This window comes from Echeneis naucrates, chromosome 9, assembly GCF_900963305.1.
Source record: "Echeneis naucrates chromosome 9, fEcheNa1.1, whole genome shotgun sequence".
In the NCBI taxonomy this organism is placed as follows: Eukaryota; Metazoa; Chordata; class Actinopteri; order Carangiformes; family Echeneidae; genus Echeneis; species Echeneis naucrates.
Genome location: NC_042519.1, coordinates 20,391,515 through 20,413,847, shown reverse-complemented (window position 1 = coordinate 20,413,847; position 22,333 = coordinate 20,391,515). Strand labels below are relative to the sequence as shown.

At 42.4% G+C, this 22,333-nt stretch overlaps 1 protein-coding gene across 2 annotated transcripts in view; it reads right to left on the bottom strand.

Moving 5' to 3' along the window:
• Nucleotides 1-19,979, bottom strand: part of LOC115048904 (metal transporter CNNM4) — a 40,480-nt gene extending 20,501 nt beyond the window's left edge. For both annotated transcript variants that reach the window (XM_029510762.1, XM_029510763.1), the window contains exons 1-4: nt 18,537-19,979; nt 3,483-3,626; nt 3,175-3,309; nt 159-328 (exon numbers count right to left, since the gene is read on the bottom strand). In XM_029510762.1, the coding sequence (XP_029366622.1) occupies nt 159-328; nt 3,175-3,309; nt 3,483-3,626; nt 18,537-19,950 (1,863 nt within the window). In that variant the 5' untranslated portion in view covers nt 19,951-19,979. The remainder of the gene's footprint in view (nt 1-158; nt 329-3,174; nt 3,310-3,482; nt 3,627-18,536) is intronic.
• Nucleotides 19,980-22,333: the final 2,354 nt, after the last annotated feature.

The window sequence follows — 22,333 nt, the reverse complement described above, 5'->3', positions numbered from 1 at the left end:
TATATCCTCTGATGGAGATCACATGATATAACTGAAAGTGTGCTGCAAAAAGAAAATCCTAAAGAATTTCTATCTGAATCCAGAATAAACCAAACCAGCCACCCCTGTGTTTTACACTGTACAACACGTTCCCACCCAGCAGCCCCATCGGTGTGTACCTGCAGGATGAGGACGAAGTAATCGACGGGTTTGCCTCTCTGGTAGACGTAGTGATGGGGCGAGCGCTTGTCGGTGTCGTTGAACTTGATCTCCTGGATCACATCAGGATGGCGCAGGATTCGTAGCAGCACCTTCTCTGAGATCTGAGATGGGTTGAACAAGCTCACCTCTGCAGGAAAGGAAAAGAGGGATTTTCACTTTTCACTGGAAGCTCAAGATTTACCGCTCTGCAACATGACTGCAATTACAGTGATTAGTTTGAGATGATTGGTCGACACAGGCACTTATTAAATTACTCATTCATGCTGTTGTCGGTAGTACATTGTGGAATTACACAGTTTCATTACACCACAATGGGTGTGAAAACATTTACTCAGTAGGTGAACCTGCAGCTAATGCAACATGACTCCGATCAGAAAACAAACTGAATGAATGAAAAGATTGCTCAAGCAGAAGGGAGAGTGAACAATGAAACACTTCATCAGGTCTTTCACTTGAGTTTCAGATTAAATCCCAGGTTATCCAGAAATTGTGCCGTAATTGCTCGGTGATCTCGCAGTCCCTTTCAACTTTCATGCCACATGTGAAGGGATTCCCCTGAAGAGAATTTCAGAAACTGTATTCACAAGACCACAGTCTTGTGTAGTAAGGTCACTATGACCTTGACCTTTGACCATGAGCCATCAAAACCTATTCAGTTCATTCAGTTCATGCCTCGTGAATGTTTATACTAAAGTTCTGTGAAGGCGTTTTTGACATATTATGTCAATGAAAATGGGACAGACGGACATATGTAGGTACGATTGGATCGATAGCCGAATAACAAATAATTTGTCTGAGCTTCTAGTATCACCAGCACAAAGGAGAAAAAAAATCTGTGAAAGCAGATTAAGAAATGTGTCTATTTTCTGTTTTGAGAGAATAATTAAACAAGTCTTTTCTTTTCTGCCAGTATTCTGCCAGAGCCACAATTTGGGCTTTTATTGATGAGTCTGACTCTTTGGGTAATTGAATAATCATGTCAGTCATTTAAAAAAAATAACAAACATTTGACAAGCAAATGGTTCTGAGTCAACAAATGGCAGGTGCTTGTCTTCATACTGACTCCAAACTGCTCATAGGCCGGCAGGGAGGCTGGAGCCCTTCCCACCTGAGGATGGGACAGGGTACATCCTGGAAAGGGCAGACATATTGGGATCTATAATCACCCATTTAAAGGGCCAATTAACTGGTGCCAGCTGGCACATGCAACATGCAAACTAAAGACGCCACTCCAGCCAGCCAGCAGGGTCAAACCCTTCTTGCAGTGAAGACAGTGCTAATCACTGCAAACGGAGACAGCGGGACATTATAACAAGCAGTTTTCTCTGCTTTCGATAATTTAATATATAAAATGATTAATTGAGAAAACGCATCCAGTAATTTTTGAATTACCTCATCCAATTAGCCAACTTTCACATCTCATCATTCACATTTCTGTCACAAGCCAGGGCGGTTTAATGGCATCTGAATAAAAATCAATAACTGTGTCTATCGACCAAATGGAGGAGAGAGAAGTGAAAAAATGTTAGCCTCACCACAGAATGATCTGTCATCCTCCTTTGACATTTACAGCAGGTTGTTGAAACTCGTCTTGCTAAATCTGAGCTGTTCCAATGATTAATCTTCACTGTAAATATCTTAATGGTGTTTTCATCATATTCATATTTTCAACATGTATGTGCTGGTTTTCTCTGCCTGTTGTTACTTTTTGTTTTGTTGTTTGGCATTTTAACTTATAGTGGGAAAAACCAAAGATAGTCAATGCAGGGATCAAGGAGCACTATCTTTGGATTATGATCTACAGACTACAACATGTATTCACTGTATGTGACATCATACCGAATCAGACACGAACAAATCAATGATAAAAATATGTTATATTCTTGAAAGATTCAGAATTGAAAGTAAAATGTATTTACGTGTGTAAACATGTAAAGACTTGCAATCATAGCGCCACCATAGGTGTCCTGGACTGACTGAGAACAAAGGTGCACGAAGAGCTGAGGTATTTATAACTAATGCTGGAATTTATCTAATGTCAACAAGGTTGAAAAGTGTTGATTTGAATGTTGATGATGATTTTCCAGAGGTATATCTGAAGACTTTAGAAGCCAATGAATTTTACACCTCCAGGAATTGTTACGTTTTTGCTTAAGGAGAAAAGCTACAGTCCACAAACATACACAATCATTACAATTACTTATGGTGTGATAGTCTCATATTTATATCTGTTACACCTGAATGTTAATGGAAATATCTCTTGATGTGTATCAGTTAAGATAAATCAGGCATGATCTAAAAAAGCAGCTGGATACTGATCATTAATCTGCATGAGAACCCCCCAAAAAACCCAAACACAGACACAGTTGCTTCCTGGAACGCATGAACAACCAAACATAACCTTGAGAAAAATGTAAAATTCTATTCCTGTGTAATGAATCAAGAAAGAAAACTGAGAGCATCATCCTGAGAAAGAAAACAGAAACCAAGTAAGCAGACGCTGACGTAATGCCTGCAGAGGAAGACTCCGGTATGCTCCAACACCACAGATGAGGAAGTGCTACGTCATGCTAGCAGCAGCTACTGCTAATTGCTGCTGGCAGAGAAGATCAGCTAATGCTCACTAACCAGGCAGACTGCAGCACATTCTCAAGTGATGGCTGCGTCGCATCCAGCTGGCCGGCGTCCAGAGGCACATGCAGGCACACAGCTTGGCTCATAAATAGATCCTTCAAAAAAATAAACACATCCAAACCGCCTCCCTGCAAGCACAGGCCTGCCCTGCTCGTCAAATGGCAAGACGGCAGAATTCATCCCTTACTATCATCTTACGGATAATAATGTGGCGACGTGTTCAAAAGCACGCTTGGATTACGCTATAAATGATCTACTGGCTGTGTGCGAGTAATATGTTGCTTTATATGTGTGTGTGTGTGTGTGTGTAAGCAGGGTTTCATCGCTCCACTCCCCCACCTGTAGCCAGGAAGCGATGGGCCGCCAGCAGCAGCTGAGGGGAGACCTTCACTTTTGATTCGCGCTCATGTTTGAAGGCAGAGAAGTCCCTCTTGTTCTTATTGGGTGCCACCTTCTTCCTGGTACGGTTGTCCACTGAGAAATGACACGAGTTAAAACTTGAAAAACAAAGCAGAGGATTTAGGCAACACGACAAGACGACGTGCCGTGCATCGATGATTTATAGAATGAACGGGAAAGTGATACAATAAGGGTAATTTAGAGATGGCTGATGAGCCCAGGACAAATGAAAGCAAAGACGATCTTACTGTAAAGGTCCGATTCATCCAGGATCTCCGATTTAATTATCTCCTCGATAACGTCCTCCAGGGTCACCAGCCCCAACACTTCGTAGAAAGGATCTCCCTCCCCTTCGTTGTTCACCTTCTGCACAATGGCCAAGTGGGATTTTCCTGAGTAAAACAAAGACAGACATTGAACAACATGACCAGCTTGAACCATTTGTTATTTGATTATTTACAGAGTAAGGGGGTAAAACTACAGCCCCTGGTTTTTTTCTCCTTCATGCTGTGATTGGAACAACTTGTCAGAGAAGCAAAACAGTTTCAAACAAGATGAAATCCATCTATGGATTTAGAGCTCAGACAAACACAAAGAAGAATTTCCATATGTTTTGCATTGTGTCATAAACATAAACCAGCTGCTGTGTTGTTTCTTCATCGGTGTCAGCCCACCAAAGAAACTACAGCTGTGCATCAGCTTAAATGCACAAGGATATAGCGATAAAATGTGGGATGACGTTGTCTACCTTCCTCTATGAAAGGAAGGGCCAGTGCATCCTTCGCTAAAGGAGAAAAGACAGAAAGTATTTAAAAAGCTTTTCCTTGTCATTTAGAGAATTCGACAGGATCTTATCATGGCCATCACTTTGATGCTTCTATTCATCTACAGCCAAAGGTTGTGTCACTGAGTCACCCCAAAACCATCTACACAGCATGTAAGAAAAAAGCAATCATATCACAATTAACTGTGCAGCCTTATTTTGGACACCTTTTTAGGGATTTCAGACACTTGCTCATGCTGGTGCATCAGGTAAAAGCTTCCTCCACGTACTTTTTGCTCTTTGCCCCCTAAAGGTACCAGACCACTCCTCATTCTACATTCTTCTTATAGAAAAATACAGAGTACAACATGAAGGTTGTTTAGACCCCCATTAGCTTTTCATTGTAGCAGCTTTTCTGAGGTTTATACACATTTTATGACCATCATCCTCCAACATTGCATGCCCATGAAACTAGAAACACAAATGTTAACAACTACTTAACAGTAATTCTCTGTCAGGTTGATTGTTCGTTATAGTGTGACACAGAGCTCTGGCTGTTAGTTGGCAGTCAAAATATCATTGTTTGTCTTTTCCTCTGCTGGATTTGGAATATGCGTCTTGGTTACAGACACGCATCAGACCAGGGCTGTATCCTGGCCAAGCCCCTGGATCATGACAAACAATCATATCATGATGGATCCATGTCTGATAACACTTCTGTTCTAACATTAACCCGTCTGCCCATTTGCTCTGCTTGCAGCACAAATAGCCTGTTAATGTGTACAGGTCGTTAGAGCTGGGGTTGGGTCTGGACTTCGGCCATGAAGTGTTACTGCACAACGCACAAACACCCACAGACACACGTTCTTCAAAGAGCAGCTAGATGTCGACTGAACTGCAGTGCCGTATCCAAACAAGTGCTGGGTTGGCCCCGGTGATGCTCTAAATTATTAATGACGCTACTGGAGGGAGGCACTCAAAGGATATCTGGGGGTTTGGTCCTTGAGTGAATCATTTCCTCCCCTCCTACCCAGGCGAACACACATGAAAGCAGCCGGTTTAATCTAACCCCCACACAGTCCCTTTGTGTGAACAGAAGGACAGGTGAAGGCGAGTGAGGCCATTTGGTTCCTGAGCAAAGAAGATGCATCTATAAACTATCAGTCGTCCCACACGGACAGATTACTTTTTAATCAATCTGCCCAAACCTATAAACTATCTTGATAAACCAAGATGGGAAGGCGTACAAAGAGCATGAAATCATAAAAGCCCATCGACTGTCTACTTCTAAAAGGAGAGCAGAAGATCAATGGGATTTACAGAGAGCTCATATGACCGGCAATTAAAAAAAAGACCAAAGTGTTTTTCTTGGTGTGTGTGTGTGTCCTTGATGTCTGCCTGCATGTCCTGGAAAAGTGGGCACTGTCACAATGACAGACACACATGCTCACTGCTTTGACCTTGCTCAATTCTACTACAGAAACTTAGGGGCGAGACTAAGAGGAATTCGGCTCCCACCGGACTGGGGGTTTATTATGGGAGCCTGTCATCTGATGAGAAGTCACGACATGAGTTGGGCGGGAGAGGTGGGCGGACGATGGCTGTTTAGTCTGGATGCTGAGGCCCAACATTCATCCCAGGCTGAGCAACGAGTCGTAAACAGTTCAAATGGCTCTTATCAAGACACCGGAGCTGATGGATTATTCTCATTCCGAGTGCATTTACCGGTTGTTGTTGCTGTTATTTTGTTTTTTGTCTTTCAGAAAGTCCATTCATCATTGAGGCCATAAAATATCTGGCTAAATGACGAATGCTTTTCACAAGTTCCCAGCACAAACTACTGTTTTCAAGAAGCCTATTTTGCCTGTAAGTAAAAGGAGAAAAGCAAAAACATCTGTGGTTGAGAAGCTCTGCAGCCAAAGTCTTCAACAAAATTATTATTACTATCATATCTTTTACCAAGTCTGAATGAGATTTAAAGAAGAAGAGAGAGAACAGGCAAAGAGAGCAGACTGATTGATTAATCAACTAATCAACTAATCATTAACCTATAAAATAAAATAAACAGCATCACTCCCCATACTGAAACGTAGGTGACATATATGTCCCAAGAATTCAGAAGAGTGATATTTGAGGTCCAATACACCTCCTATAAACATTTAAATCCTATATCACATACACTCAGTTAAACTTTTACATGTGCAAATGTAATAAACACAGTTGATGACATGTTATAAAATGTAGCCATAAACTTTATATAAATGATATTGATTAAAAGTATAAATGCAACTTACCATACATACATAAACATGCATATATGTCAGTATTAGTCACATGCTTCATATATAATGTGTTCATATGTTTTGATTTTGCATCTATACATGCATCATATATCAAACTGAATTTGTTAAAATGTACTGTATCAGCGTTCTCTCTCTTTCTTTCTTTTTTTTTTTGGCTTGCGACCTCTTTCATGTGAGTAAAGACTTTTAGGTGCGGTGCAGAAAGTCAATAACATCCATTTGGGTGCTCGGCAGCATGTGTTGGGCGCCACCATTTACAGAACATTACAGTCCATCAGTGTGGACACACACATCGTTATTGTTGTAGTTACTTTACTTGAGATAAAAATGGTGATTTCCAGGAGCAGCGTGCTGATGTGAGACAAGAATGGGGAGAGCATTTTAACCCATATTTCATCAGCAGGGTGTGGCAGACAATATACTATATATATACACCCAAGAGAAACACCACGGATTGGTAATCGGATTTTCACGTCATATTAATTTGTCCGACTCCCCCAAAGTCGGGGGTCATCAGGAATTACATCACACAAGGGACAAATATTAGGATTTCCTGGGACCTTTGAGGAGCAAGTTTGACAGGATGGAGAATGTTTGTTAATGGTGTCCCACAGTACAAAGGCCTCACAGCACATTCATTAGATGATTGTTGTTCATTCCACACAAGATCACTGTAGCAACCAAAATAGAGACATCATGTAATGGAAAAGGCACTCTGTGTGTGTGTGTGTGTGTGTGTGTGTGTGTGTGTGTGTGTGTGTGTGAACTCTGCCTGTGGTGCTGACTCAATATTTCAGAGGAAGTGGGACCCCAGGGGACATACTTATCCCCAGTCACTGCAGTCATTTGAGAGTCTATTGACTTCTTCAGAGCTTACATACTAACACAGATATGCACACAAATACACACACACACCCAAAAAAAAAAAAAAAAACACACAAACATGCTCACACAGGGTAGAAGGAAGTTCAGCCAAGTACATGCTGCTTTATGCATTCAGACTGACCTGTGTGTGTCAGCTCAGTCTACAATTAAAAAAAACCCACAGTCACCCAGCTCCTGTGTGTCTGTGGCAGCTGATTCCCCAGACGAGATGTGTTTGTCACGAAACACGAGATAAGTCGACCAAACCAACGCAGCACGCTCACCTCAGGCTCACAGAAATACACACAGCTGTCAAGCATCAGGCCAGAAATCTGATGTGACTCAAGATCGTTTTTGGTCAAAATCCATCCTTCCGTTGCAGACACACTGTGAGCCGAGGTGACAGTGGACGCCGTCGGCGCTCCTCGACTTTGTATTTGGATCGGTCAAATCTGAAGTCACATGTGTGCACTGAGTTTATGAAATTCAATAAATGAATGTTTTTCAACTTAAAAATTCAACTACGCAACATGAACGTCAAACTAAAGATGTGAAGTCAAAGAGATTATCCAAAGTGCTTCACATTGTGTGCCCCCTCATTAACTCCCTCAATGGTGAGGAAACTGATATTTTATTTAAATCTTTCAAAGTTCAAACATGCATGAAGCTCCAACCCTGTGAGTTTTGTGATCACTCTTCTGTGTGAGAAACAAACATGACAGACGTGAACCTGTGAAGGCACCGTGTCAAGGAATGAAGATGAGGTGAAAGGCTGTTTCATAAATGGAAACCTTTTAGTGTTTGACATGTTTGAAACATGAGTGAAAAATAATGAATCACTTATCAAAGCTGCAGCTCATGGACTCACTGTTTCATCTCTGAATTTATAAATACATTCAGCTTTTATCAAGCTATTGTTCTTATCCTACGTAAAACAAACTGAACGGCTGTCATTAGCTGCAGCTACAAACGTGCAGTAAAGAACCACTGAATGACCGCAGAGTGAAGAACCAGCAAACCCGTATATGAATATATGAGAGCAGAGTAATTTACCAAAACAGGAACAGAGAACCTTTGTCACCAACACTAAAGCTGAGCTCCAGACTGCAGCGTCTATTTCTTTGACTCAGCGAATGAACAATAAAACACCATTCACACGCAAAATTCCCAGCATTTCTGAGTTTTCTTTGTGAAGTTGCAGTTTCAGATGCATATAGTCTCTTTTGTTTTGAATAAATTCCCTCGACCGGCTAATAACCTGCTGGTGTGTTTAATGCACAACATTTAATTTGTCACGTATCATCATTGATCAAACTGAATCTGTCCGTCGCTGGTCAGGTTGACTTTCCAGGTTGTTTCTCCGGCCTCTGGCTCTTCCATCACCAGCCTGCGATCTGACTTGTTGACATCGGCAACAAAAAAGACATGAGGGATAGCGATGAGTTTGTATGGGAAAGGAATGCCACACGCATACCACCAACACATAAAACACCCCCTCGCCTCCTCTGTCCACGCATCAGCAGCACTGGCCACAGCCAACGACCGCAAAACATGCACGCTCAATGTGGGGATGGGACAAAGACCCACAGCTGCAAATGTGCACATCCAAGCTCGCACACAAGTTCGTGGAAATACAACGCGCACATGCACAAAGGTTTGTTTTGCTGGACAAGTCAAACTCTTCTAACCTGTTTTTCCAGCTAAAACTGCCCCATGAAGACGGAGGGACTCTGATTTCAAGGAAGTTCGGTGTCCGATCGTTTCAGGAACAAACCCACTTTATCATCGTCCTCACCTGCAGCACGGGTGATGAAATGTGAAGGTCCTGGCTGCACTCAGGCGCACAGCAGCACGGCATATAAAAGAAAATCCAGGGGGTGGTCCTGCTGTGCACGAGCGTGAACGAGGTGTTGAGATGTAAACAGAAGCGTTGTGGTTTGAAGGTTTATCAGACACTAAGACAGTAAACACCAGTGTGTCCCAACATAACGAGATGCTCTACCTGGTGCGTGCACGTGTGTGCGTTTGATGGGCTGAAGGATTACACTCTTTTCTAAATAAAACTACAAAATATTTTATGGTTCAGCTTCTTTTACTTACTTTTTTTTGTCATTTGTGATAGAGAATTTACTTTTTGTTATTCATTACTTTACTATAAATTAGAGTAGAAATTACTGTCTGGTTAGCCTGTTTGGTCTGTAAATTTTCCTAAAACCTGAAAAGCTTTTTCCGTCTTTCCTGTTCCGCATAGCAGCTCTACTTCTGTTGTGCAAACCCAAGAAAATAATCGCCAGAGCAGTGAATAGTGAAAATAACTGTTACGCTTCAGAGGCTATATTTTCTTCTTTGGCCGTCGGCAGCCATCGTTTTTGCCAAAGCTGGGCCTCAATAGGTTTTCAGCACCAGCTGGACTGTATCCACGGCCCCGCGCATCAAAAACTGCCAGCTGCTGAAAGTTGGCAACAAACGCTCTGGCAGATTTTCTGATCAGATGTCATCTGACTCTGTTCCCTGCATTTGTTTGTTGTTGGACGTTTTATTTAAAGCTTGTGCGAAGCTGTTGTGTTCGGACGCTGTAGGATGTAGCAGATAACTTTGTTTCTTTTAGATGAACAACCACAAAAAGAGATAATACTCAGCCCTATTTCCAATAGGCTCGTCTTCTCACCCAAATTAGCTTTAACCATGAGAGGAATCTCACTACTAAGTTTCTCTGAAGGCTCAGTGTTATGCAATATGATGTGTAGCTAAACCTCAGCTAAAACAAACAGACACAGCAGTTACTGTGACTGAGTTTGGGACATCAAGTCATTTTCTGCTGAGCCGCCCTTTCTTCATGCTGACTGATATTATTGCGGCACACGGTCTGGTTGAAGTGTTGTTATGACACACACACACACACACACACACACAAAGTTGAAGTTGAGGGGACTGCAGCTGCATTGTCAGCACTCTGAGCTCAGATGACAAGACAGGAAAAACAGCAGGAGGCTGATAAGAAAACAGAAAAGATGACTGCTCCTGGTTTCCAGCTGCTGATTGTACAAGTCCTGATGAAACAGAGGTTTGTGTATCGCTGGTCTACACTTCTCAAGGCGCAGAGACATATAGAGCTGGAACTAATGTTTACTGTGCTGCAATATATAATAATTATGGTGAGACAGTTTGGTCAGCGACTGTTCACAAGGTCCAGAATGAACTTTGAGTCTCAGATCACCTCTAGATACAAGAAGTTCCTTGCCAGGAACTGTTTTAATCTGTTTAGAAATAACTACGCCAATAAAAATGACATTTAGGTAAGCATTAAAAAGAAATGGAGAACAGAGGCAGGCGCCATGAATACAGGCATTCACATCAGGAAGACTCAGTCACATTTTATGGTGAACTTGTCTCACATCCAAACGCCTGTCATGTGACTCGGGTGATAAATCTCTGTTGTTTCATCACCTCAGCTCTGATACACACACTGTCAGTACAGAAAATATCGGTTATTGTTGTTTTGCACGTCAGCTTATTATGATTTCCCAATGTAAAAAGTGACAAGGAAATGTGCTATAAGGAAGGAATTTGTGCTTTGTCTTGAAATAAAAACAAAAAAGTTTTGCGGCCTAAAAATAACAACAAGGAAGACTATATTTTATTAGCTGACACTGGAACCGTTGGAGAGATAAAAGAGCTGTGTAGCTGACTGTCTCTTAGATAAGACAACATTTTAAAGTTAATTTTGACATACTTTTAGGAACTGTCCAAACATTAGAGAAGATCTACAGATTTTCGCTCACACAAATCAAACCCTAAAAATCACAGACAGGGAAGTCAGCTGACAGGAGCGTGAGTGACTGAATGATGGTGTGTGTGTGTGTTCGCGCTCTGTGACTCAGCATAACGCCTCTCTTAAAACTGGACGGTCTGATATTCTTTAACAGACACGCTAACTGTGTGCAGAAACATGACGCTGGCAGGTCATGTGCCTAAGAGCCAGCTGGCTGATGGCCAAGCCTTCTGATGATGTTGTAATTTCGTGGCATTAGTATCAGGAATTTACTATCACTATTTAATTCACTTGGATTATACTGGCTACAGCCAATTTCACACGGTGATATGACTAACTATTATAAAGTCATGTAACCTGAATCCCTGGTATGGGCAAGTTTCCAAAAACACAAGGTCCTGCATTTCCCATAATGCAACTTAACATTGTCTCAGCCTCTGATTGTGTAGTCTCCAAACTCAGCCTGAGATAACGTTGACATCCTCAGGGTTGATTGTTCAATAACAGGGGATGTTGTACAGTTTGTTTTCACAGACTGAGCCATGCTGTGTCCCTTTAAATGTAAAATCTGAATCAGAGTCGTCTTTAGTGTTTGTGCACACAAACAAGGAATTTGACTCTGGTTCACTTCACTCTCAGCAGGAAAGCGTTTTTAGATGGGAAATACATTCACAATGAAATATGCACACAAAAAGATGACAGTAAAAATAGAAAAATGTAAAAAATTTTGAGGGACAACATAAAACGTATCAGAAATATGACCTTAAATATTAATTCAAAGTGTAGGCTGAAAAAAATAGTGCAAAAGACCTGAGAATTTAATAAACTGTGTTACTTACAGTCGTTCACCTGGGTGCTCTGACTGCACAGTGCTCATCAGAGCGACAGCCTGGGGGCTGGTTTCTGAAAACAGAGCTCCGTAGAGCCTGCTCGAAGGGAGAAGTTTAGAGAGTTTGTGTCCAGGATGTGAGGGGTCTGCGGAGATGTGCGCAGACCCCTCACCTCTTTGGCTGTGTTGGCTACATCCACACCGCTAGCCTCCCGTCCATTCCACCCCGGAGATCTCGAGCTTCAAAAACACAGTATTTTATTAATGCTGCTGGCTCAGTTTTATTTTGAAAACTCCAGGGTGGCTCTACATTCTGAATGTGCAGCTACAATGTGGTCAAACCCGGTCGCTCCTTGATTGTGTCTCATCGGCCTCGACTACCAGCATTGAAGGCAACATGAGTGTTGCTGACCTTGTCCTGCATGTTGACTCCACTTTCTGTGTTCGCAGTATTTGTTGCAATTAATCAGCTGAGTATCACTTAGAGCAAACAATCTGCTTCCTGTTTACACCAGCTGTTGTATGAGCGCAGGTTGTTTCAGATCTGGAGCCAAACAACTTGTCTGGAGGGTTTTGTGTTTTTTTTTTTTAATATTCAAAAACAAAAGACGTAATAGTTTGGATGTGGCCTGAGACAAACACTGTGCTGCTCACCACCACTTAGTGGAGTGATTGTTCATTCAGCGATTGCTCATTTTATCACATGGATGTAGCGCTGAGCCAATGTGAGATGAAGGTGATAATGAATAGCCAAGCAACACCACCACATCCATTGTGTCTGACACAACTTGGCTAAAAAAAAAAACAAAAGAAATAACTCTACTCTAAACAATGTTGTGGATGCCAATATTATGACATATTCCCCGACACGGTACAAACACATCCCAGTCTGAGCTTGGATTTGATGTTTAAAGGTTTTGTAAATGATATTTTCAACAAGCATACAGCAGTAAATAACTATTTTCTGAGTAATGATATAGTGGAGTCGTGTCCTGATCACAGAGCTAAGTCTCACTGTGTGTGTTTGATCTGAGTGTCTGTTTTCGGTTTTGGTATCTGGCTAGAAGATGCAGGATGTTCATGCATTTGAGTTACCACTGTTAAACCATTTGCTGTCTCCCCTTTTAAATACACTGCCTCCACCCACATGCGAGCGAACAGCACAGCACGAAGCATTCAGGCGAAAGCGAGCATCCAGACTTTCAATCTAAATAGACATTTGACAACTGATGAAAACAAAGCATTACTGAACTACAGAAACATCCCCAGTCTAAAAAAAAAAAACATTCTCCAGACTTTAAAGAACATGATTGCTTGGGAAAAGCCCCACAAAAAAAATATTACATCATCATTTTTATATTATTTCAGGGGAAATGTAATGAACTCATGACTTGCAGTGAAATCATGCCTGATACTTGTCAAAATAGTCCTTTTAGCAACATAATGCATTAGATTGTGAACAGCAATGGCCTTGTTCCTGTTTCAAAATTATTCATTAAGAGCTTTTAGTGAATAATTTAGGAGGGACCTCACATGGTTTCAGTGCGTTCAGTTATCTGAAATATCCTTGCTTTGCCAGTCCTCCCATGTTTTCTCTACACTGGCACACCTCCAGCTCTAATGTGAATTGTTGCACAATCTCACAACCTTCTCAATGCTCTCTGTAAAAGCGTCAGCATCTCATGCACTGCAAAAAGACTTTCACTGTGTTCGCACCTTCAGTCGCTGCCAAGAGTTACTGTTACTGTTCTTCCCTAGATAGTCACACACAAAAAAAACAACCCCAAAAAAAAAAAAAAACAAGGACAGATGGGCAGAGGCTGGAAACAAAAGAGAGCTGGAGGTAGTGATAGAAGACAGACACACCCATCGTAATCGTACAAAAACAGGAGTGGAGATTCAGGTCTGCCCTACGACACCCTTATCTGACTGAGATTGGGTAATCCTTTACTAAAGGTTGCTACTCTGAGGGGGATTTTTTTACACTTGAAAGGAAGGAGGCTTGATAGTTGGTCATCTTTAAAGTCAGGTTCGCGGTTAGGATCTGGGTCAGAGGTTTAGATAAGCAGTTCAGGAAGTAAGTTTGTGACTTTGTAAGTCAAAGTAAGTTCATGTATGTGCCTATGTATAGATGTGTTTATGTGTGCACAGGGAGTGTCACAAGAGCAGGCTCATTAGGAAAGAGAGCAGAAGTGTGTGTTTATGTGAGTGCGATGCAGAGTACAAAGGTCTTGGAGGCCAAACTGTCAGATCACATGACAATATGAACAGTTAAGCTTTGATTAAATAAGGAAAAAAAATGGAGAGGAGATAGTCACAGAGTGCACACATCTGAGACACACATATAAGGCAACTACATCTCCTTTTTCTGAGAGCTAACAAAGAGAAAAAGTCATTAAACTGTCATTAAAAAGAGTCATTAAACCGAGGCACGTCAAGCGTGGTCCTAAAGGCTGGGTGGCCTGGCCAGATAAGTGCCCAAGGGCTGATAAAGAGCAGACAATGCAGACCGTCCTGACAACCACAGACAAACCTCAAACTGGTTCACTTCCTGGAAGTCTGACGGGTTAATTGTAATGTTCTGTCTGGGCGTCTGATATCCGCCCACCGACTCAAATCCAATTACATGTGACACACTGAACCAAAAAACTAAATCAGCAGATTGCAACCTCAGTGTGATATAGATGGCAAAACGATGTCCTGCAATTTCTAACCAGACCATCACTGCAGCTCTGAGACTAATATTTAAAGGTAGAGCAACATCGTTTTTTTCCCCCCAACAAGACCGCCGTGCTCGTGCTGCTTCTTTCATCATTTATAAGACGGAAAACTGGCAACACTGGAAAGCAAACATTTCCCAGTGTGTTTTTCCACTGGATCATACAGAAGCATTATCAAAGCAGCACTGAGGCCCAGAGGCCCATATGTAATATAACAGAGCACCTAAGGGTGCAGCATGTGACACTCTGTTCGCAGAGCGAAGTGTGCATCATGTGACTTCATGGTTCACTTGTGTGTTTTCTAAATTATGTCTGAGGTCCAGTGGGCATGACTTAATGTTTTCTGTTATTATTTCCTGCAATGGCACACGGTGTGTCGTTAAAATTTCAAATCATCTAATAAGGTCACTTCATAGCCCAACTAAAAGGTCGTATCTTGTTGACTAAAAGTGTTGAGCGCACAGAGAGACACACAAAGTAAAGCAGAAATGTCAGATCATACAGTATTGATGACCATCTCTATTCAGGAGAACGTAAAATGAGAGAGTGGATTTGATTTATACGTAGCTACAGCCTAAAGAAACCTGTGTACACACACCGACGCTGTTGGAGGCCATTGCCATGGTAACTGACGCCAAGTAGCGAGGCAGAGGAACTTGAGTTGTAAGTGGGAAGTCGGGTCAGTCGATAGGCAGGGGGTCGGCAAACAATCAAGTCTGAACTTCACCAAGACGCTTTTATTTTTTCTTTCTTTTTGTCTGAGTGCTGTTTCACCTGCTGAAAGTTTCACACACTGGCTCAATGAGAGAACGGGTAATAAGTAAGGATGGGTGTCATTCAAAAATGATCAACATCGAGATCAATACCAGTTCTAAAACGATACCAATTTTATGAAACACATTTTAGCAACATGACTTTACACATAAAAACACAAACAATTAAACAGTTTTATCTTTCAGCTCCTCGACATTTTTACATAATATCAATTAAATAAAACTTGAAATAAACTGAAAACAAACTGGCCGCCTTCAGATTCCCTCCTGTGCCACTGCAGCGCCATCAAAATACGAATAGGAACACAAAGGAACTAAATTCAAACAATACAACAAAAAGGTGACTTTTCAGTGCAGAATTAACACGTGCAGGTCGGTGTGTAAGTCTAACTGCTGTGAATCTAAAACCTTTACATGGTGTAACATCTATATCAGAGGTAAAAATCTTGTGAATGCCGTACGAATATATGGAAGTGGCATGACAGGAAATAGGTAACATCTACTCTCAATAACAGCGTGCTAAGAGAGTTGTGAAAGTTTGCATCATCAACCACATAACTCCTAAATAAATCCACAGTGCAGCCATTTTATTGGCAATGTTGTCACTCAAATTTGGAGATCAAAGGAGATCAAACTCATGTCACATTTCTGGACCTTTCCCTTCCTTCTTATCTCCCCTCGTCACATTACAGCTTCATAATGGTACACTTTGCACAGTTTGGAACAAATGCCACGCCCTGTGCTGCTTCTTGGTACACAGACATCTCAAAGTCAAGTTTAGTTGAAATAATACAGGCCGTTTGAAAAGAGCAAGGCCGGCCTTCCCCAAAAGTAAGGTCATCTAAGGTCAAATATTTATCCATAGATTTGTTTTACTAACACTCAGATCAACTATTCAGCAGGCACAATAAGGTGAACCGTGCATAATACGGGATGCGTGAGGGATGAGGCTCCACAGGGCTATGACTAATTTATACCCATGTTGGTTATACTCATTATTCTGTAAGCTCTACAGTCACCGTAGATCTACACAGACTGTAATAATGCATTACTGTAAGCAGTTTACATCAGTTGTCCTTTGAGCTCTTCCTGTTCACCTGCAGAGCTCAGCCTCTATGCATCATGTCCCGTCATCAGCTTTCCTGCTATAGTCAGTCTCAAACTGTTGATTTTTCTGTCACACCTTGTGGCTTACCAATACAAATCTCTTTTATAGAGTTAAAAAAAGAAAAACAGTTTGAGAGCTGTAAATAAGACAGTACAGCTTTATGGGAGACTGCATGTGTTGCCCAAAACGCCAACAAATACACCAGAAAACGGATTCTCACTCTTATCAAGGTGTTGCCTAAACAGCTGTAAATGGACTACTTGACAGCCAAAGTCAAATATGACCTGAACTCAAACCGAGGTGCTCACAGTATGCTGCTGACGAGGCTTTATCCTTACCGCACATCTTCATAACTTAATTTAATAATCATTTACAAGTTAGCTTTAGCCAGAGACTAAAGAGACACGCCTTAGTAAGATGCCCAGTAATACTTTGAGATCTTCTGCGTATGCCAGAGGAACAGGTTGTTTCATTACAGGCCTCGAACTGAAGAGTTTCTTCACAGCAGCTCACTGTATTCTCATTATTACTTAAAAAGTAAATCTTTCTGTCAAGCTTTGAGTCAATGTGTGTGTGGGAGCTGCTGCTTTTTGCCAAAGCCTCCTGCCTTTCCAGCTAAGCTTACAAAGACGAGCCGCAGAGCCATTTGTTGGCCAAATGTCACACAGCAGCGTGCACCACAACCCAAAAGCCAATTTACAGCAGCTGACTGGAGATAAGCGTATCAGGGAGAAGTTATTCTTATTAAGATGGCTTTGAGAACACGTGGAGCTGAGGGTGGCGGGAAAGTTTGTTCAAAGTTTACATTGGTTACTATGACAGAGTCAGACACTGATTCCACGACAGAGACACGACTGCTCACTCCTCACTGTGCGGAGCAACAAACTCAGCAAGCCGTGTGTGTCTACTGTCTGTGACCTTGAGACGAGATGCCTGAGAAAGGAAAAATACATCCCTGCGGGGGATGGCGTCAGTGTGTGTGCATCCCCCTGAGAAAGGGATGTGTGCATGTGCCTGTATGTTTGTGTAGAAAGAGGAAAGGAAGAGAGAAGTAAAACGGGGAAGCACTTTTGAAATCACAAGCCTGACTGTGGTTCGATTTCATTTCTGGCAAGCAACAACACCAACAGAGCAGTTTTGATTATGAAAATGGTGTCTGTGCCTTGTCTGACTGTTTCACACATTATATTTACAATAAACAAGTACGTACGTCCGCAGGCTGAATCGAGCAAATAAGAAAAGATGGTGACTTGATTTTCTGCTTTACATGAGCACGAAATTTAAAACCAACATGTCAAATACTCAAGAAATGAGGGAGTCTGTCAGTCAGAGACTGGCGCCTAATATAGTACCTGATGCACACAGTAACCACAGCTATGTGATGTCAGTTTCATTACAAGGTAATAATCCCACCTACTGCACTGGTGGACGTAAGGCGCAGCCTTCCACCACCGACCTGCGAGCGAACAGTGTTAATTATGGTTGTTCTACAGGCAGAAATAAAATCATACACCACCAAGACTGCTTTCATTTCTTCACCTACTCCACAGAAAGGTCAAAGGTCAAACTCTGCTGTAATCTCCCCTGTTTGAGCACAACCCGACTGCTCAGTAAGACAAACAAATCACACTGCTCTGGTGCTTTTCGTGGGATTTTTTTTTTGTATATTCTCTCCGAGAAACAGTGAAAAACTTCTGTTGTAATTTTCCACAGCGTGAGGTGATGCTGTTTGTCTAGAGGCAGCAACGGCCCCAAACAACAAAAAAGTAAATAAATCTTCTGATTCAAATGAGAAGGAGCAATCAGCAGTTTAGCATCTTGCTTCAAAAACAATAACAAAAACTATTATTGGATCTGAGATCAAGTGCATCATCAAGTGCTGTGGCTTCACCACAATCACTGCAAAAATTAGGTAACCTGACAAAAAGGAAAAGCCTTACTCATAGTGACACGTGCAAAACAAAGGAAAATCACACTAAGACAGGGTAACAGGGGAAAGGCACCATGCAGAGTAAACTATGAGCAATCACTCAAAATCACACACACACACACACAAAATGGGATTCATCCATAGCAGATCTATTTTTCTGTGTGGTGAATATCTATCTGGTCACTTTATTTTAAAAGACCCAGCACAAAATTAATTATTCCATAACGGTGTTGTTCTGACCTTTCTTGAACTCCTCCAGCATGGAGTCCAGTTTGGTGTCATGGAAGACAAAGTGGACCGGGTGGTTGTAGAACTTGGTGATGGTCTTCAGGGTGGTGCAGTCGTCCGGGTCCACGAAGGCCAGGTCCTTGACGAACAGGATGTCCACGATGTTGGAGCGCTCGTCCTCGTACACGGGGATCCGGGTGTAGCCGCTCTCCATGATCTCCGACATGGTGTTGAAGTCCAGCACGGCGTCGCTGTGGATCATGAAGCAGTTGCTGAGCGGGGTCATGACATCCTCCACCGTCTTGGTCCTGAGCTCCAGCGCGCCCTGGATCATGTTGAGCTCCTCCTTCACCAGGTCGTTGTAGGGCTCGGTGACTTTCAGCATCTCCACCAGCTTCTCCCGGTTGTACACGGTGCCGATCTCCTGGCCCAGGACGTAGTCCAGGATCTTGCTGATGGGCCAGGACAGCGGGAAGGTTAAGAGCATGAAGAGCTTGGTGACCAGGATGGTGTTCGCCCCGACAGCCAGTCCGTGCCGGGAGCACAGCGCCTGGGGGACGATCTCCCCGAAGATCACGATCCCGATGGTGGAGGCGACCACGGCGCCGATCCCGGAGTTGGTGAGGTCGTCCAGGAGGATGGTGAGGGTGGTGTTGACCAGGACGTTCCCGAGGAGCAGCGAGCACAGCAGGTAGTTTCCCTTCCTGCGGATGGGCTCGATCTTCCGCGCGTACTTCTTCTCCTTGTCGGTGCCGCAGCTCTGCACGATGCGCAGCTCCATCGGGTCCAGCGCCATCAGCCCCAGGTTGAGCCCGCTGAACATGCCGGACAGCACCAGCAGGAAGGAGATGAGGATCACCTGGAGCCAGATGGGCAGCAGGGACTTCTTCTCCTCCACCACCAGCAGCCGGCCGTCCTGCTCGTCCAGCAGGGACCACTTGTCCTCCTCCTGGGAGTCGCGGACGCACAAGCCGAACAGCTTGACCGCTTCGCTCTTGCGGAGCTGCTTGATGTGGAGTTTGACCACCCCGGAGGTGTTCTGGTTGCTCACCGTCATGGGCTCCTTCACCACTATATCCTTGGTGTGCTCGACACAAGTCCTGTTGTCGGTGCCGGCGTGACCGACGCCGCCGTCGCCGCCGTCGTCGTCGTCCGGGTTCAGCTCCGTGAACCTGATGAGCGCCGAGCTGTTTCGGAGCAAGTGGAGTCCGTAGAACCTGAAGTAGATCTCGCTGCCCTCGGTCACCTGGATCTCCCCTCTCTCGGTGGTCTCGGCCGGCCTGTCGCTCCTCTCCAGCCGCATGCCGAGTATCCGAGTGACGCCCCTCGCCCCCGACGCTGCCGCCTCTGCCTGCCTGCCCGCAAAAAGACAAAAAAAGACGAATGAAGTTAGCGTAAGTCCCCGTCCGGTCACATCTATCGCCATGTTTGTTTCGCTCTCTGCTGAACGGGGGAACTGACGTCACCTACTCGTCTCCACGAGCCCACTCCCCCCCTCACCCCCCCACCCCTCCCTCATCTGCATACCCCTGAAAGTTTAGCCAATCAGCGACCGAGACGTCACGATAAAACTTTGACCGCGCCCCCTCAAAGTTTTGATGATAAAGGTAGACTCATATTTTCGGCTGTTAAGGTCGACCGGTGGAGTTATAGGTTGATATTAAAGGACTATTTACATTTCTTTAAAGCCCAAATACTGAAAAAATGCTCATCTATGTTAAAATTGTCGCTGTAAACTCAACATACTTCACTGTTCCTTTGACAGTGAAGTGTATTTGACTACAGTAACTTGAGCTTTAAGGGATAAGAAGGAGCTATCCTTCACTTTGATACACTAAATTGTCTAATAATGAATGAGAGTAAGTCCTGGTCACAGTTTTGGAGTTCTCCTGTGGTGGAATAAAACAACAGTGGATGCTTGCCTGGTTTGAACAGCGTGTTCTAGGAGAATAAATGAACCTCAGATAGTCAAATAATGTGAAATTCTTCATTAACATGAATAAGTGATGCTGTATTAACTGAATGATTGAACGTCTTGCTGGACATTTGCCCTTGTTGTTATAAAAGTAGTCAAAATAAGATGCAATGGGTCTAAAATATGGAATCAGTCCATAAACTGGTCCATGTGTGTAAATTGTACTTGTAAAATACATTCCAGGTTGCTAAAAATAAACCACATTCCCAGAAAAAATTACTACAGACAAGACCTGAGGGGCGGTGGTTAGTTCGACAGGATTCATTTTATCCTAAAAACTGCTTCTTATTTATCAATATCCTCAACTAATCACACAGCAGGCACCAGTCTGAGCTTACATAAACGAAGTCATGGCATCAAATGAGATCAAACTGCTTACATGCAAGGAAAAATAATTAGCATATAAAGAATGATGCGTCACAAAAAGAGTTCACAACAACAAAGATGACAAAAGGATGAAAGACATGATGATTTAAAGATTCCTGAGTAGTTTCATGCGTCACTTATTTGAGCATTAGATTTAGAAAGCAGAAAAGATGAGTAAACACCACTGTCTTAATGTTAACTTCATGGCTTGACTGTGAATGTTTCAGTGAGGACAGGGTTCCCTCTTGTGGTAAAATCATAGACATTGCTGACAGAAGAGCAACTGAAAACTGTGAAACAGATGGTGTAGAAATTAAAAACAACTCAATATCCCATCACAGTATTAATGGGCCTTAAAAGGATAAATATATGAAGGATGCAGATTCAGTAATGTTGTTGTTTAGTAGGATTAAAAACAGCTGTGCGGGAACTGAAAATATGATAAATATAAGTATCATTAAAACACACACACATTATAATACATACAGTCAGGCAGCCTGCCTACTGCACGGCTGTCTCATGACTATTGATATCATACTTTCTTTGTCTTAAATTTAGCTCAACTCGGAAAAGATTTTGCAGTAACACCAAGGTGATCAGATCAGACCAAACATCTGAATCTCCTGGAGCCAGATTATCCACCAGACACGTTTAATTTCATTAATTTTTATGATCTTCTTTTATTTTAATGTAGGAAAAAAATAAACACCAACAAAAACAAGATGATTTTCTCATTCCAATGATTCATATTAATGTGTGTTTTCATGTTTTGTCATGGAAGGAGCTTTTAATGTTCCTTCCTGCCTGGAAAACTACTTGAGAGTCAAAGACATAAAGGGATAAAATGGCCGGAAAATAGGAATGACTAAGGAGAAGATGAGCCAAAGGTGTTCTTATAGCTTTTTGGAGACATCTTGTGGCCACACCAAAAGCTGCTTTGATACTCAAAGTAAATGAAAAATGACACAGATGTTCAGTATTATGGAGCAATCTTTGGTGGTAATTATGCAAACTTTTGTAATTGGTGAGTTGAGGCTGTAAAAAAAGGTATTTCCCTCTTTCCTTGTGTGAATACTACGAGAAAATAACATTTTCACAACATTTTCTTTCAAAATATCTGCAATCCTGAACATTCAGGTTTGTTTTTAACAGATCTACACAAGTAATGCAAAAAACAAACAAACCTTAACAATGAATAATAAAAGAACTGACATACAATTCATAGTATAACTACAACAGAAACAGTTCTGCTGCTCTAAATAAAACGCACACTTTGTGTATCCATTCAACGGCAACACAATCTGAACTTTAAACCTTAAACGCAGAATACTGCTAAACAGAATAAGTCTTGGCAATGTGTACCAAATGAACTGAGTGCTTTAGGAGGAATACATTGATGGTTTCCTTTTCAAAGTCTGCAGGAAACTGAAACCTCAATCAGAGGTTCTGAAAGGCACGTAAACGAGAA